This window comes from Enhydra lutris, unplaced genomic scaffold (genome assembly GCF_002288905.1).
Source record: "Enhydra lutris kenyoni isolate GAN:26980312 unplaced genomic scaffold, ASM228890v2 scaffoldscaffold13, whole genome shotgun sequence".
Classification (NCBI taxonomy): Eukaryota; Metazoa; Chordata; class Mammalia; order Carnivora; family Mustelidae; genus Enhydra; species Enhydra lutris.
In genome coordinates, this window is record NW_019154097.1 from 45,737,579 (window position 1) to 45,753,567 (window position 15,989).

Consider the following 15,989-nt stretch of genomic DNA (forward strand, 5'->3'; position numbering starts at 1 on the left):
GGAGTCAAACGCACTGAGTGTGTAAATGACTTTCCCCGAAGTCAGCACAGGGAAGCAAGTGAGGCCCCCCTCATTTCATGCAACCCGCTGTATCGCGAAAGTAGGAATATTTCTGTTTTACCCTGCTTGATTTACCTTGTATCACTGGGCCTTCTGACTCATTCTGATCAACCAACTCTGAAAACAAAAGCAGATTCATTTTAACATTAACACAGCGACAGGCCGCCACAGCGGAAAAGCGCTTACAGACGCTCTCTATTTTACAGACGCTCTCTAGTTGGGTGCTTCGACCTTGCCACAGAGGCAAGATTTCCTTATGACAAGAAGGGAACACGGATGAAGAGCTCTGGTGCGTCCCGTCAGAGTAACCGATTCAGGAAGTTCTAGCACCACCACCACGCGGCTCCCTGGTGTGGCGAAAGTGGACTGTCCCGAAGTGCAGTGAAAATCTGCGAAGCAAGGTCTAGGTTCTTTCATTACCGACACTGCGGGGACCAACGTACTGGCCAGGACAGAGACGATAATAAAAACAGAACCTTTAGAAAGACAGTGCACGGTTTAGGGGTACAACCAAATGAGTATGTTTTATGACAAAGTGAAACCCCAAACTTCGGAAGCAGAAGATAACAAAATCTATGGCTCTGAAGCACGAAGGCCCCAAACAGAGCGAACAGCGCAAAGCGGAACGGGGGGCGGGGGCACCTATGGTGACGGCCGGACTGTCCGGGGGGGGGCCCTCTGCTGCTCCAGGGGCCCCGAAAACTCCAGAACATGACACCGGAGAGGCTTCCGCTCTCCCAGTGCACACCCAGAACCGAGTACTGAGCGCAGATGGGTGTCAGGGTCATGATACCGACCAGAAAGAGACTGAAGCTCTGACGGCACTGGGGGAACAAGAATTCTCACTTTTGAAAAACTTTAACAAAGTACTTGCTGAAAATACGATTTTAAATGTTACGAACGTCAGGGAACTGGAAAACCACGTGCATCTGTCGGGGCAACAACACGTGGGGGCCCAACCTGCGCCAGACACTGGCTCAGACCAAGAGCAGCGAGCGGCAGTCACATGGCGGTCACACAGCAGTCACACCGAATCCAGACTGTCCTTCGGAGCGCGCCGAGCAGGCTCCAGGTTGGGCTCAACACGCTTTCTCACCAAGCGCTAGTCAACGTGGATCTCAGGCTCTGCAAGTCCCAGCGGACTCTCGTGGCCTGCCAGCCCCGCCCGAAGGAAGCCCCGCAAGGAAGCCAGGAATGTTCTAATAAAACTTTATTTACAAACAAGCAGGAGCTCGCGGACCCCTGTGTAAGATGTCTGACGCCAAATGAGTCATTTAAGCTGCTCGGAGACTCTCCAAAGGGGGACTAGTATCAGCATCTTATGAACGAACAACCTGGGATTTAAACGGCCAAGCACCTAACTTCGTTTTACATGTAGAAAAGCGCCTGGTACGCTGGCAGTGGGACTAAAACACCGAAATGTAATGTGACGTAAAACACCACATTCTGTGAACGAAGAGCTCGTGCACACCGTCTCTCACTCCCCAGAAAAGAAGAAAGGAAAAGATTTCATGAAATCTACTCACGGTTATTAATCACAAGTCCTGGAAATGGTCTAAAGAGAGAAACAAATTATACAACAGTTAATTTTTGCTCTACAAGAACTTACACATACATTCGGTTTATTGAACTAATATTTAACTCACATCACTTACGTGTTAGAATGAGCAATGTTATCCAACTACGTTTCAATCTTACACTTTTTAATCTATGAACAGATAGACATGAATAACTACGACAGACCCTCATCAGAAAAGGCCACACTAAAGATGGTGAATACAACAAGAGCCAAGAAAAAAAGAACACAGGAATTTCAGTGACCGGGTCTAATGGAAACGAGCTTTTACCCCGACCCCTGGAGAAGAGCACAGACCCTGGGCATGGGTTAAGTGGGACAAAAACGGGGTTTTTAGGGAAAGGGCACTGGCAGAAGATAAGCGCAGGACGGAAAGCCTCGGGAGGTTACCGCATGAGCTATTCCAAGAGCCGGTCTGAAGGCTCGTCAGGGTACTAGAAACAGTGAACTTAACAGTGGACGGACTGGGAAGATTTAGCGACAGGGATGGTTTGGGGAGCTGCAAGGGTGAGGACTACAAGGACTCTTGCTCAGGCGATGGAAAAGAGGACGCCTGCCGGACACCTCCTGGGACGCACAGCATCAACGAACGTAACCTTGCGACGCAGGCGAGAGTACGGGAAAAATCATCATTCCCGTTCTGTGATCAGGAGCCCATTCTCAAAGGTGACGAGCACAGCTCTACGGCACAGGCAAGGAGACAGAATGACCTGGCTGACTTGGGATCCGAGCCCTATCTGCCCTGAGGCTGGGCTGACACTCCGAAGGCACGGGTAGCCACCGTTTTCTGTCCCGGGTGAGCCGGTAAGCACTTTCGGCTTTGCGGGCCATCCCGTCTCCGCCCCAGCTGCTCCGGCTGTGTACCACCAACTGCACGGCCGTGTTTTAAAAGGGCTTTATGAAAACAGGCAGCAGCCTGCCAAGGTTCGCTAACCTCCTGCCTTCAAAACCGGACAACTAGGAGTCAGCCTAGGGAAAAGAGACTCTCACGGTAGAAGAACTCAAGGGTGTTATGTGTTCCCTTCACTGCATGGAAAACCTGGTTCTATTGTTACCCAGGAATACATTCTGGAAGAAGACCCAGCCTCACGATCGACAGATTCGTCCTTACGAACAAGCAGGGAAGACTCGCTTACCTAATGACTGTGAATTTAATGAACTCAGCCGAATCTAGGATCCTTCTCATGGAACTGATTTCCAGGTAACTGGGGGCTTTGAATGACACTCCGGGGGGCATGCCGTCCACCACCACACAGCCAGGGTTAATGGTGATTTTCCTGTAGGGAACTTTCACAGGGAAACCCATACCAATAGCTTCACCTAGGACAAGACAGACAGCATAAAAGCACAGATCAGCTTATCACCCCCGGAGTGAGGAGAACGCGCGAGCAGCAGTAAGGACAGTCCCCGCAGCTAGTGAGTCATGGTACGCGCCAAGCCCTACCTCCGAACCTCACTTCTACTCACTTGGACGGCGACCACCGCTGAGAGTCTAACACAGCTAAGGTCTCCTCAGGAAAAAACTTGAGAAAAACCCTTGCAAGAACGCTTGCATTTCAGCTTCACTTCCTGTTACACAGGAAGACGACAGTTCCATCTACTCCCAGCGCTCGCCGGGAGGAATGTCCGAGCTTACGGCAAACGCCAAACTCACCAAATTTCCGACTGAAGAGGTCGTTCACTTGCTCTCTGAGCTGTCTCGCTTTCTCAACTTTTGACAGCCTTTCGTTATCATCATCTGGAAAGGGCAAGAAGACGGCCATAGCTCAACAGTGCAATTTTAATTCCAAGTCCATTTTTTGGTGCTCTGAGTGAACTCGTTTCATGTTTTGGGACGATTTAAGTATCTTACACTAATTAAGACTGAAATGACGTATCTGATTTGACTCTAACTGAAAATGCTATGCCTTTGTTCCTGTTACAAGGGGCTTTGCCGGCCCTCCTGTCCAGATTTCCTAAACAACACACTAGGTACTAGCTCATGCAGTGTCTGGTAACTGCGTAGAACTTTCTGGAAAGGAATGGGTCAGGTGATGTGTTTGGTGAGTGCTCCCGGCAGGGTGGGCAGGGGCACAACACGGCACGGAGCGAGCCCCAGGAACCCGAGTCGGTCAAGTGAAAACCCAAACTCGGAAAACTCCACCACCAAGAGAAAGGCAGAGAAACCGTACCTGGAATCGTCACCTGAATGATGTTAAGATCTTCCACACCTGATGCAGTAGTATTAACGTTCGGGGATGAATTTATTTTTCCTTAAAAGAGAAAGTTAGGATTAGAACACACATAAACTGTAATTAAAGCAGCTCTACTGGGGCGCCTGGGTGGCTCAGTGGGTTAAGCCTCTGCCTTCGGCTCAGGTCATGGTCTCGGGGTCCTGGGATGGAGCCCCGCATCGGGCTCTCTGCTCAGCGGGGAGCCTGCTTCCTCTTCCATTCTCTCTCTCTGCCTGCCTCTCTGCCTACTTGTAATCTCTCTCTGTGTCAAATAAATAAACTAAAAAATACACACAAAAAAATCAGCTCTACTGATGCACTTAAAATTCCGATGACACGGGGCGCCTGGGTGGCTCAGTGGGTTAAGCCGCTGCCTTCGGCTCAGGTCGTGATCTCAGGGTCCTGGGATCGAGTCCCGCGTCGGGCTCTCTGCTTGGCGGGGAGCCTGCTTCCCTCCCTCTCTCTGCCTGCCTCTCTGCCTACTTGTGATCTCTCTCTGTCAAATAAATAAATAAAAAAAATTAAAAAAAAAAAAAATTCCGATGACACAAGATAGTATTTAACCCAATTTTGAGAAGTTGTTCCTTTTTTTTTTTTTTTTGAAGATTTTATTTATTTATTTGGCAGAGAGAGACACAGCAAGAGAGGGAACACAAGCAGGGTACGCAGGAGAGGGAGAAGCCAGCTTCCCGCTGAGCAGGGAGCCCAATGTGGGGCTTGATCCCAGGACGCCAGGATCATGACCTGCAGCGAAGGCAAACGCCCAAGGACTGAGCCACCTAGGTGCCCCAGGGCTGTTCCTTTTGATGGTATATTTTGTCACTCTGAGGGATCAAGTTTCCTGAGAGACTGCCCCCTCCCACTCTTTTCTCTTTGTCGCTGTGCTCAATATAGCCGCAGACACGTAAACATTCTCATAAACTCAAAATTGTAAAGCAGTCAAAACCACAACTTTTAATGAACTTGCTGTTTTTAACTCAGCAGCTGTTCTTTCAATGATTTTTTTAAAAAATCATTGCTGCAACATCCATTTCCCACCGCACACTTTTTGCAGCAAGGACACTCACTTGGAGGGCTCTTCGAGGAGGACGTGCTCTCCTTAATTGCGGTCTCAAACATCTCAGGCCTGAAAAACAGGAAGGAGAAAAAAACATGTGTGCTAATAATCCCAGAGTAAAACATAAAAGTTAAACAAAGATTTTATAAAACCATTTATTTTTTGTATATATACATTCAATTCTTAGTAACGTAAGAACAGAAAGAACATGTCCCTCATCTAAAGAAACATCTAGGGAAAACCCCGCTCTGCTCATGGTCACAGGACCAACGAGCTCCACCAGCTTCAACGAGCTTCCCGGGCCCGTGGTTTCCACCGTATCCTGGAAGGATCCAGTGCTAGACTTGAGAATGGAAACAGGGAACACGCTGCATGGGGGCAGCATGGAAACAGAAAACTTGTGAAAACTCAAGCACGAGTCTCTCTCTAGGAAGACAGAGAAGCAGAGGGCTTAGCTACTGCCAGACCTCTCCAGACCTGGTCAGAAGTACAAGAGGTGGCCACCCTGGCTGGCCGTGCTGGCTTTGAGCATGTGGCACTTCTGCTGTGTGACTCAAAAGCAAACGTTAATAGCCTAAAATTCACTTCCATTAATTTCACATGATTCTTGAGCATCAACATATTTTTAAATTTCTGATCATTCCCATCCATTTCAACTGTGTTGGCCTACTTCATAGACCTCCAAAGCCAACTGAAATTTAAAATATTCTGTGGGTGCCTGCTGGGCTTGGTTGGAAGAACTTCAAACTCTTGATCTCGCGGTCGTGAGTTCAAGTCCCAACTTGGGTGTAGAAATTACTAAAAAAATAAATAAACTTAAAGACAGAAAGAGAAAATATTCTGTAAGCTGGAGAAATCACGGGGCTTCACAAAACCGAACAACTGCTTAGAACCCAGCAGCACTGTTAACGGTAAGACAGCAGTATACTCAGCAAGGTCAAGGGGTTATCCCTCTGACAAGCTACAGCCCCCCTTCCCTCTTATAACCGATCATGAAAAACATAAAAGAGCTACAGAAACACAGCTCAAAGAGCTTTCTTCTTTGACTCCTAGAGCTAACCAGGTCTTGGCACAAAGGGGAAGCCCAGTCCCAATGTGCCAACGTCACGGCGCCACCACCTCATGGCCAGGCTCCTTTCAGCTCACTGCGCTTACTTTTTGATGATGAACTTAATCTTGGCCTTGTTTCTGAGTATCTTCTCCAGCCTTGGAATGCCGAAAGTCGATGGCCGCCGGAAGGGCACACCCTCAGGCAGGCCCTCCACGTAGAAGTCTTCCGGGAAAGACTCAAATAACGCAAAGGGCACCTTCACAGCTTGCTTGAGGCCGAGAGCTTCGCCTGTAACACACACAGACGTTTCCTTTCTTTCTCACAGTCCCGCTTCAAGACTCAACCTTTTTAAAAAAGTCCTTTTAAAATTACACTTTGCAGGTACTAAAATTACATCTTTTTTGGGGGAGGGGATTGTATTACTTTCAATTTTAGAAAAATGTGTTCAATGTTGCAGTGCTCAGAAAAGTGGGAGAAAAGGCGGAATCCACACCCGCAGAACACAGGTATCTCCCATGACAGTAATGCTCAACACTGTATTCTGCACCCATTCTCCTACTGGGAAAAGGCTACCATATATTTTAGGACTAACATTTCAAAATAAACTTACCGCATTTTTCATTAAAAAGATTTTCAACTTTCTGTTTTAGGTCCGTGATTTTGGCATTCCAGGCCTCTGCAAGTGAAAAACAAGACAGTTACCAGCATTACTTGGCAAAATACATCTCTGCCCAACAATTTATTTCACTGTGCATCTTTAAGAAAAAAGACACAGGTTTTTAGCACAGTCGTGTCTTGGCAACTACTCTAATTCTACATTATTACACCGTTCCACTGTATTACTAAAACACTGGCAACAAATAAATGACATAGGACTAAAATCAAAAACAAATGAAAACCAAGAAACCTCCCAAAAAACAATCACAGCCCCCTCAGTGTGCCAGGTATATGGTTCTCCCCTTGAAAGAACTTAGTACTTATACTCCCCATAATAACCCCACGAGGCAGGGAGTAACAGTATACCCATTTCCCCAATCCAGAAACTGAAGCACAGAGGGGCTAAGTAGCTATTATAGTACCTTTCATAGCTCATATACACCCACTAACCAAAGAAAGAACAATTCACCTAGAAAAATACAGCGTTTGTATTGGTTCCTTTTACGTAAAATGATGAAATTAAGAAAAATAAAATTCTTATTTACCAAAGGAAAACTCTCTCCCCCGAGGCTTGAAGGGAACATTAGAACCATTAGTCTGGGTAGGGGTTCGAACCGCGGAGGTTTGAGGGTTGTTGTTATTAGGGCCTAAAGAAGAATTAGAAGGAAAAAATCATAATCAATACACGCACCTCATCGTGTGTCAGTATCGCTCGTGTTTCCCTGAACACCCGTGTTAAGTTCAGACTGTACACAAACTCTGCAGTGCAGCGGGCACCGAGGCCCCCACCACAGCCTCCATCCACTTTTCCACTTCCATCCCTGCATTCAGCCATTTTCGCCTCAAACAGAATTAGCTTTCTGGAAGATCTGACGAATTTTCAATTCACTTAATGCTCCGACAGAACCTTCTGGAGCCATCTAATTTTGGGGTAGCTATGTTTGCTTGTGTGTTTTCCTCTCAACCCTTGAACAACGACAGCTTCGGGTATGGTTGTGCCGTGTCCACGAGAAGGCTTCCTTTGGATTCTGCAGCTGACTCTGCAAAACCCCCCTGAATTCTTAGTACAAATCAGAAACAGTGTTGTGGGAAACTGGTTGTTCTTCCACTGAATGAAAAGAACTATTAGTTTAAGTTATTCTTATAAATCCCAAGCCCTGACTCCTCTTTATGCAGAGGTCACCTAATGCTTAAGTAATAAGTTTATTTTAATCTGAAGAATTTTTAAAAAACATAATAGCCAAAGTAATGGGAAAATAAGAAGAAATTAAGTTTCTTCAAATCTGTTCAGAAAATAACCAACATTCTAGAGATAGCTCTTCCAACTCCAAATTTCCCACTTTGCAGAATATCTGTATAGACCCTGGGCTTTCAGGTGCCTCAGTTGGTTAAGCCTCTGAGTCTTGATTTCGGCTCAGGTCATGATCTCAGGGTCCTAGGATGGAGCCCTGCCCCGGGCCCTGAGCTCAGCGGGGACTGCTGGAGATTCCCTCTCCCTCCCCCACCCAGCACAGCATGCTCTCTCAAATGAAGTAAAATCTTAAAAAAAATAAAAAACACCCTCTGGGCTTTCTTTTTTTTTTTTTTTTCCCTTTAAAGATTTTATTTATTTGTCAGAGAGAGAGAGGGAGAGAGAGCGAGCACAGGCAGACAGAATGGCAGGCAGAGGCAGAGGGAGAGGCAGGCTCCCCGACGAGCAAGGAGCCCGATGTGGGACTCGATCCCAGGATGCCGGGACCATGACCTGAGCCGAAGGCAGCTGCTCAACCAAGTGAGCCACCCAGGCGTCCCAACACCCTCTGGGCTTTCACCTGAACTACTGCTCCTGAGTTAGCGACTTCCTGTGCCGCCCTCCGTGGAGAACGTCTGCAGTGACACGACCAACAGCTACGACCTGGTCACCGCCCCGAGCGCACCGTGTTTTCACAGGACACACGTGCCCACCGTACCCATGGGGACCCTGAGCCCCGCTGCCAAGCACACAGCACGTGGTGGGGCTGGGATCCCAACTGCCGGGGTCTGGCTCCTCGGTCCTCACCACTCGTCTCTGATGTGCCCGTGGACCAGAACCTGACTTCAAGCAGTGCAAGCCCTTGGCGTGCGCACGGCCACTTTCCACCTTCCGAACTCAGCCTAGATACGGCCTCGGAATCCTCGGGAGCGCTAGCGGGGAGGACGGCAGCGGCGGATTCAAGATGAAATGTGCCTGTCGTGCTCTATAAAACGTCAAGGGGGCGCCTGGCGGCTCCGTCAGTGAAGCACCCAACTCTCCCTTTCAGCTCAGGTCAGGATGCCAGTGTTCTGCGACCAGGCCCTCGCCGGGCTCCTCCTCCCTCCGCACCTCCCCCCACTCACAAGCGCATGCTTTCTCTCTCTAGAACAAATACGAAAGCCAAGTGTGCAAAGGCTAGCTGTCTCTAGCAGCCTGGGCTTGCCAGGAGGGACGACCACGAAGAGGCCATCAGTCCGCCCAGGCCCGCAGCCCTTCAACGGGCTACTAAGGCCAGCCGGCTCACCCCTCTGCTTAGGCTCCGCGCTGGAGAAGCGAGCCTTTGGTAACAACGGGGTGACACGGGAAGGGGCTTGGGAGCAGCAGACAGAACGGACCTGACTGAAGTATCTAGGTCTTATTCTACATTAATAAGGCAGGATTCAGGTTTACAGTGAAGTGAAAAAGCGCCCCACCCCCACTGGGAAAGCTAAACTTAAAACAACGACAGTGCCGAGGACCGGGAGGACCGCTGGCAACCGGCAGGCGGCGGCTGCGCGGGAGCGTGAAATGACAAGGCCGCTCCCGAGGACTGCTGGGCGGCCCTGCGGACCCCGAACAGCTCCGCGACTGCGCTCCTTGAGAGGACACAGGCCGCACTTCGCTCCCCAGCGTTCGCAGTCTCGGTCTCAGCCACGGCGGGAAACAGACCCGACGTCCGCTGACGAACGCGCAAGCAAACACGGGGAAGCCACACCACGGAGGCGAGCTCGCCATGAGAAGGGGCACGGCGCTACGCCACCAGTGCAGACCGAAAAGCCTTACGCTGTGAAAAAGCAGCCAGCCGCAAAGAGCAGAGCCGACAGGACTCGCTTCACACGACATTCCGGAACATTCCGTGGATGAAAGCAGACGCGGCGAGGCTGCGCCTGGCCCAGCCGGGAGCACTGGCTGCTGAGGCGCCCGGGCAGCGGGGCAGGGTGCTGGCGACGATCCAAAAACTGACTCAAACGCTAGCACCAACATTTTCCAAAACTCAGACCGTAGGACCGCAGTCGGTACATTTTACTGTGTATAAATGATATGTAATACATTTATCTTTTAAGCAAAACAATTCCAAACAAGCCTGACGTACAAAACAGTATTCGTGCGCCGCAGGCAAAATAGCTCTCCCCTCACCGCTGAACTGCCAAAGAGCTCGCGGACCTGGACACAGCTTTTACCACATACATCAAGGGAAAATACCAGCAACGACTGTATGGTATTTTAACAAATAGGACTTAAATTCAGAGTCCATTTACAGACCCGGTGAAGGAACAGAAAGCTACCGTGGCACAGGAAATCTATGGCAGGGGAACATAACATAAACCCATTCTCTGTTAATCTGAAGGCAGCTCAAAACCATTTTTCACCAACCCATCACCGACCTTAGTCCACTCCTTTTCAATTAGAAACCAGAAATATAAAGTGTGCGAATTGAGGGTCTAACACTTAAGTGGTCTTTCTTTCATTTTAGAAGCAATGGTTTAGTGGTGGTATTTATTTATTTGTCAGACAGACAGACACACACACACAGGCAGGGGAAGCCGCAGGCAGAGGGAGAAGGCAGATCGCCGCTGAGCAGGGAGCCTGATGCACAACTTGATCCCAGGAACCCCGAGATCATAACCTGAGCTGAAGGCAGACGCTTAACCAACTGAGCCACCGAGGTAACCCCCCCAAAAATGGGTTTCTAAGCTGCTATGTATAATAAATGGGTTTATTACCAACCTAAACAGCATCCCATTCCTATCTCGTCTCCCTTGCTAATTCTACTGCAAAGCAAGACAAGTTATCACCATTTACACGAGATCATTCTAGTTAATACATTTATTTGTATTTAATAATCAGAGCTTCTAAATATAAATCGAGATTAAAAACTTATGTCCAGGGGCACCTGAATGGCTCAGTGGGTTAAAGCCTCTGCCTTTGGCTCAGGTCATGATCCCAGGGTCCTGGGATCGAGCCCCGCATCAGGCTCTCCGCTCAGCGGGAAGCCTGCTTTCTCTCTCTCTGCCTGCCTCTCTGCCTACTTGTGATTTGTCTGTCAAATAAATAAAATCTTTAAAAAAAACAAAAAACAAAAAACTTATGTCCATACAAAAACTTCCATACCAATGTTCCTAGTAACATAATTCCTAATACCCCAAGGCAGAACCATTCCCAATGTCATCTGACGGATGGATAAACAAAATGTGACGTATCCACCTGATGTGATACTAGTTACCAAGAAAAAGAAATGCACACCTGTTAGGAAGGATAGCATACAAAAAATCAGAAACAGAAGGGGCGCCTGGGTGGCTCAGTCGATTAAGCGTCTGACTTCGGCTCAGGTCACGATCTTGGGGTTCTGGAGTCAAGTCCCAGCATCAGCGGGGAGTCTGCTTGTTCCTCTTTCTTTGCCCCCCCTTTCTGCCTGCTCATGCGCACTCGCTCGCTCGCTCTCAAATAGACAAAATCTTTAAAAAATAGGGGCGCCTGGGTGGCTCAGTGGGTTAAAGCCTCTGCCTTCGGCTCAGGTCATGATCCCGGGGTCCTGGGATCGGGCCCCGCATCGGGCTCTCTGCTCCGCGGGGAGCCTGCTTCCCCCTCTCTCTCTCTGCCTGCCTCTCTGCCTACTTGTGATCTCTGTCTGTCAAATAAATAAATAAAATCTTTAAAAAAAAAAAATCTTTAAAAAATAAGAAACAGAAAATAAAAAGTGGTGGCAAACACGTGGGTGCTGCTGACAGGAATGTCGTGCGGCTGTGGGGAACGGCACGGCAGTTCCTTGCATGAGGGGATTCAGCGCTGACTGGAGTTTTGATGGGAAGAGGAGGGGTCAAGCTCTCTTATCCTCGTCATGTGTGTTTAAGCACAAATCTTAAAAAGCAGACGGAGGGGAAGGACTGCAGCACTGGGTCAGGCTACAACACAGGTCAACCTGGAAAACATTCCGCCAAGTGAAAGAAACCGGTCCCGAAGGATCACCCACTATCACTGCGCTTCCGTGAGATGTCGAGAATAGGCTTATCCAGAGACGAAAAAGCAGGTGGTTCCCAGGGCCTGCATGGATGGGGAGATGGGGCACAACTGCTTTTAGGTACGGCTTCTTCTGGGCGATGAAAACGTTCCGGAGTTTCACTGGTCTGACAGCTGCACAACCTTATGAATATGCTGAATCGTGTATTTTAAGGAGTGAATTAAGAAAAATAAAATGACGGGCGCCTGGGTGGCTCAGTGGGTTAAGCCGCTGCCTTCGGCTCGGGTCATGATCCCAGGGTCCTGGGATCGAGCCCCACATCGGGCTCTCTGCTCAGCGGGGAGCCTGCTTCCCCCCTCCTCTCTCTGCCTGCCTCTCTGCCTGCTTGTGATCTCTCTCTGTCAAATAAATAAATAAAATCTTAAAAAAAAAAAAAAAAAGAACGAAAAAGAAAATAGCAAATTTTATATGTGAATTTTATCTCAATTTTAAAAACAGCACATGAGTGGCGCCTGGGTGGCTTGGTCATTAAGTGTCTGCCTTTGGCTCAGGTTTTGATCCCAGGGTCCTGGGATCGAGCCCCACATTGGGCTCCCTGCTTGTGGGAAGCCTGCTTCTCCCTCTCCCACTAACCCTGCTTCCGTTCCCTTTCTCGCTGTGTCTCTCTCTGTAGAACAAATAAATAAAATCTTTAAAAAAAAGATTAAAAAATTAAAAAAAACAGCATACGAGCTAAGTACCGTTCTTATTACCATTTTACAGATATATTAACTAAAGCAGAGATCTTAAGTACTTTGCCTAAATGACGGAGCCCAGACTTAAAAATCCAAACCTCTTAGCACTCGAGCCTGTGCATCACTTTGTTTCAAATTCTCCCCGCCCAACCAAGAGACCTAACACATACACTGTGTTTGCAGACAAGGGGTCCAGGCCAGTCTGGTACCCCATATCCTGTATGTCTTGCCCTGTATGTATGTACACCTGAACCACGAACTCAGTCTTCTTGTATCCATGAAAAAAGGCCAAGAGGAAACCCAGAAGCCAGTCTCATAATTTGTGTTCTTTTGTTTTTTAACGCTCCATGTGTAAGCCCAGTTTTGTAAAAATTCATCTGCATAAAAGCAAACAGTAAACTGAAGAATTAATGGATAGAATTAGTGAACTGGAGAATCACCAGAAACCTGCCCCCTGAGTGGCCTTACCTTCCACAGTGACCTCAATTTCAGGAACTTTTGAGTTGCTCCCAGGGCTCCGTGGTCTTTTCGGCGACTGCAAGGCTATAAAAGAAGCACAGGATCACTTCTACATATTGGAGGGTAAAAAAAACCACCCAGAAGGGGATGCTTTATTAAAGCAGAATATTCATACAGTTTGGATCTTTTCAAAGAAACCTGAAGGATTTAAGTGGTAATCCTCCACCAGAGTCTCAACAACACTGTGGAAATGCAAATAAAGAGGATGGCAAGCAGGAATTTTCAATGAAATGGGGTTTTGCGGGGGGGCGCCCACTACATAAAGTACCTTTAAAAGCAAAGAAACAAACCAAAAGCCCCGAAAAGACACTAGGCGCGTGACTCAGTGTGATTCAGGTAATATCAGTAGGGAATGTCTCACTGCACAGCCGTGAAACACAGCATATGCGATCTCTTACCTTTAGTGTTTATTTTACTAGCCATTCCAGGAGGCAGGTAGGAAATAACTAGTTCAGGTCTAGAGAGAAAACCAAGAAATATTAGAACACCCAGCATACTACTGGTCTTCACAGCTAGTAAATGCTACCACGACCAGTGATTTTCTTTTCTGAAGACCATCGTGCCGTAATGTGACAAGGCATTCTGTCACTATGGACAAGAACAACCCTCACTTTTCCCTCCCACCATGACCTGCTACATGATTTTGTGAAGAGTAAATGACTTCTTCCGTGAAGTGAAAATAAACGGACACTAGTTTAGTCTGCGCAAGTACGGAAACCCTGCAGATAGGTACGTAAGAAACACAAGCACAGAAACCCAGGCTGCCTCAGGAGCACTGGGGCAGCTACAAATCTGTCCTCATCCTCCATTCACGTACGAGGAAGGCAAAGCATCAGCACCATGTCTTTGACCCCGCCGAACACCACCCCTGCGAGGCAGGTGTCACCCTTCTTGTATGAAGAAGAGAATCTATGCGGGTTCAAGGACAAGCCAAGGCAAGGGCCTGTGCCAAGGCGGCAGCTCAGAGCTGAGCTCTCCCACTGCGATGAGGCCACCCGCAGCCAGGAAACACTTCAGATGGAAACAGAACTTTACTGTTTTGACGCCAGAAATGATTATATGGGCAAACTGAACTTACTTTTTAACAACAAACTTGATTTTATTACTCCCACGGACAATCCTTTCAAGTCGCGGGATCCCGAACCAGGTAGGGCTTCGGAAGGGAATTCCTTCTGGCAAGCCTTCTACATAAAGGAACTCGGGGTTTGATTCAAACACAGGGTATGGAACTTTGACTGCCTCTGTGAGTCCAAGAGCTTGAGCTGGAAGTTAAGAGAACGTAACATATGGAAGGTAAAATGTTACGGGTATTTTTATTTTTGTCTGTATTCTTTTTAAAAATGTTTCCTTTTATCAAGGTATAGCTGACATGTAACATTACACTGGTTTCAGGCGTACCAAATACCATGATTTGGTATTTGTACAGATTGCAAAGTAATCACCACATTAGTCGAGCTAACACCTGGGCATTCTCAAACGTGTTATGCAAAGATTCCCTACCATCTAGCAATCTCCACTCAGTAGTTTTCTTTTCTTAAGGGGAGTCCCCACTCCATTATTGGAAGCATTTTGCGTAGGATATCGTGCAAAACTCAAAAAGGGGCCTAAAAAATAGTATCTTGAAAAAGAACATTCTAGCGCTTCAGCGAATCACAAGGGAAGTTCCACTGTTAGTCAGAACGATCTCTGTACTCTGGGCAGAATCGGTAACTATGGGCCACGGCGCCCCGAAAGCCTGTTTGCCGATGACAGATACGGGCTGCACATGGTGCACCTGAGCGCCGCTCATCTGGAGAGAGCAGAGGCAGAGGTGGAAGGTTCGGGATCCGGGACACAGAACAGGAACACCATTCAGTAAGGGCAGACGGGAAGGCCCTGGGGGGACTGCTATCACTCCCACTCCTTCCCTCCTTCTCCAAGACAGACACGCGCCATCCACGGAAACACGCCCGCCGGGTCCCCTCAGAAGCCCCCTCAAGACCGCGCTCCCAGAATCCGCGGCCAACAAGCCGGCGCTGGGACAAGCGGGAGACGCATCCGCTGCACTTGCGGGGTCAGCCCGATTCGAAGCGCGCGCGGCAGAACCCAGCCTTCCTCCGACTCCTCCCTTGGCTCTCCTGTCCGGACGCAGCAGAACACCGCGTCTGGGAGAAACACAGCCCAGTGCTCAGGTTCAGCAGCGGATTCAGCAGCAGAGATCAACGAAAACCCCGTTTCTGGGGCTTCCTTCCGCACAGCCCCGCTGCTGTGAGTCACACGGAACACCGCCTTCCGTTCAGATTTCTAAACTAAGACACAATCACTGGGTTTCACTTACCGAATTTCAAATTAAAAATCTCTTCCACTTGCTTCCGTAGCTTGGTAATTCTGACATTCCAGTCTTCTTTGACTAGAAAGCACAAGTAAATATGATTAACAACGTTCCCTCTTGGTGTGGACACACAAGGAGGCTGGATGTGGTTCCTCCTGGTGATGTTCCTTTTCAGAACATTCCGCTCTACCTGACATACAACACTCTTGTTAGTTTTCGGTGTTAAATCCAGTGACGCTCTGAACTTGATTTTGTTTAGAAACAAAACCTCTGGGTCTTTAATCCATTGAGCCACCCAGGCGCCCCAAAACCTCTGGGTCTTGAGGAGACTCCCTGCACCTGGCAAACACCAGAGCTTTAGGAGGACAGAAATCAAATTTCGGTCCACACTAAATAAAGAACGAGCTCGTAAGAAGCCTCTAAATAGTGTTTTTCGAGGGCTCCTCCTTGGAGGAGCGCCACAGGACCCTGTCAGGGCAGGGAGGAGCAGCCGTGTGAGGTTCACAGAACAGCTTCGACTGTATCTACTTTCTGTCAGCCATTCCTTGCGTTATCAAGCTGGCGTGTGGCTAGAAATCCACAGGAAGGGAAACTTCACTAA

The 15,989-nt window shown here is 48.4% G+C and overlaps 1 protein-coding gene across 10 annotated transcripts in view; it reads right to left on the reverse strand.

Annotated features, from left to right (window-relative positions):
* The window catches only part of LOC111145631 (general transcription factor IIi), a 107,127-nt gene that overhangs the window by 3,369 nt on the left and 87,769 nt on the right, over positions 1-15,989 (reverse strand). For all 10 annotated transcript variants that reach the window (XM_022500678.1, XM_022500675.1, XM_022500673.1 and 7 more), the window contains 13 exons: positions 15,395-15,466; positions 14,156-14,339; positions 13,476-13,534; positions 13,027-13,101; positions 7,160-7,261; positions 6,568-6,633; positions 6,062-6,245; positions 4,917-4,975; positions 3,808-3,888; positions 3,291-3,374; positions 2,773-2,956; positions 1,587-1,615; positions 136-177 (listed from right to left, as the gene is read on the reverse strand). In XM_022500678.1, the coding sequence (XP_022356386.1) occupies positions 136-177; positions 1,587-1,615; positions 2,773-2,956; positions 3,291-3,374; positions 3,808-3,888; positions 4,917-4,975; positions 6,062-6,245; positions 6,568-6,633; positions 7,160-7,261; positions 13,027-13,101; positions 13,476-13,534; positions 14,156-14,339; positions 15,395-15,466 (1,221 nt within the window). The remainder of the gene's footprint in view (positions 1-135; positions 178-1,586; positions 1,616-2,772; positions 2,957-3,290; positions 3,375-3,807; positions 3,889-4,916; positions 4,976-6,061; positions 6,246-6,567; positions 6,634-7,159; positions 7,262-13,026; positions 13,102-13,475; positions 13,535-14,155; positions 14,340-15,394; positions 15,467-15,989) is intronic.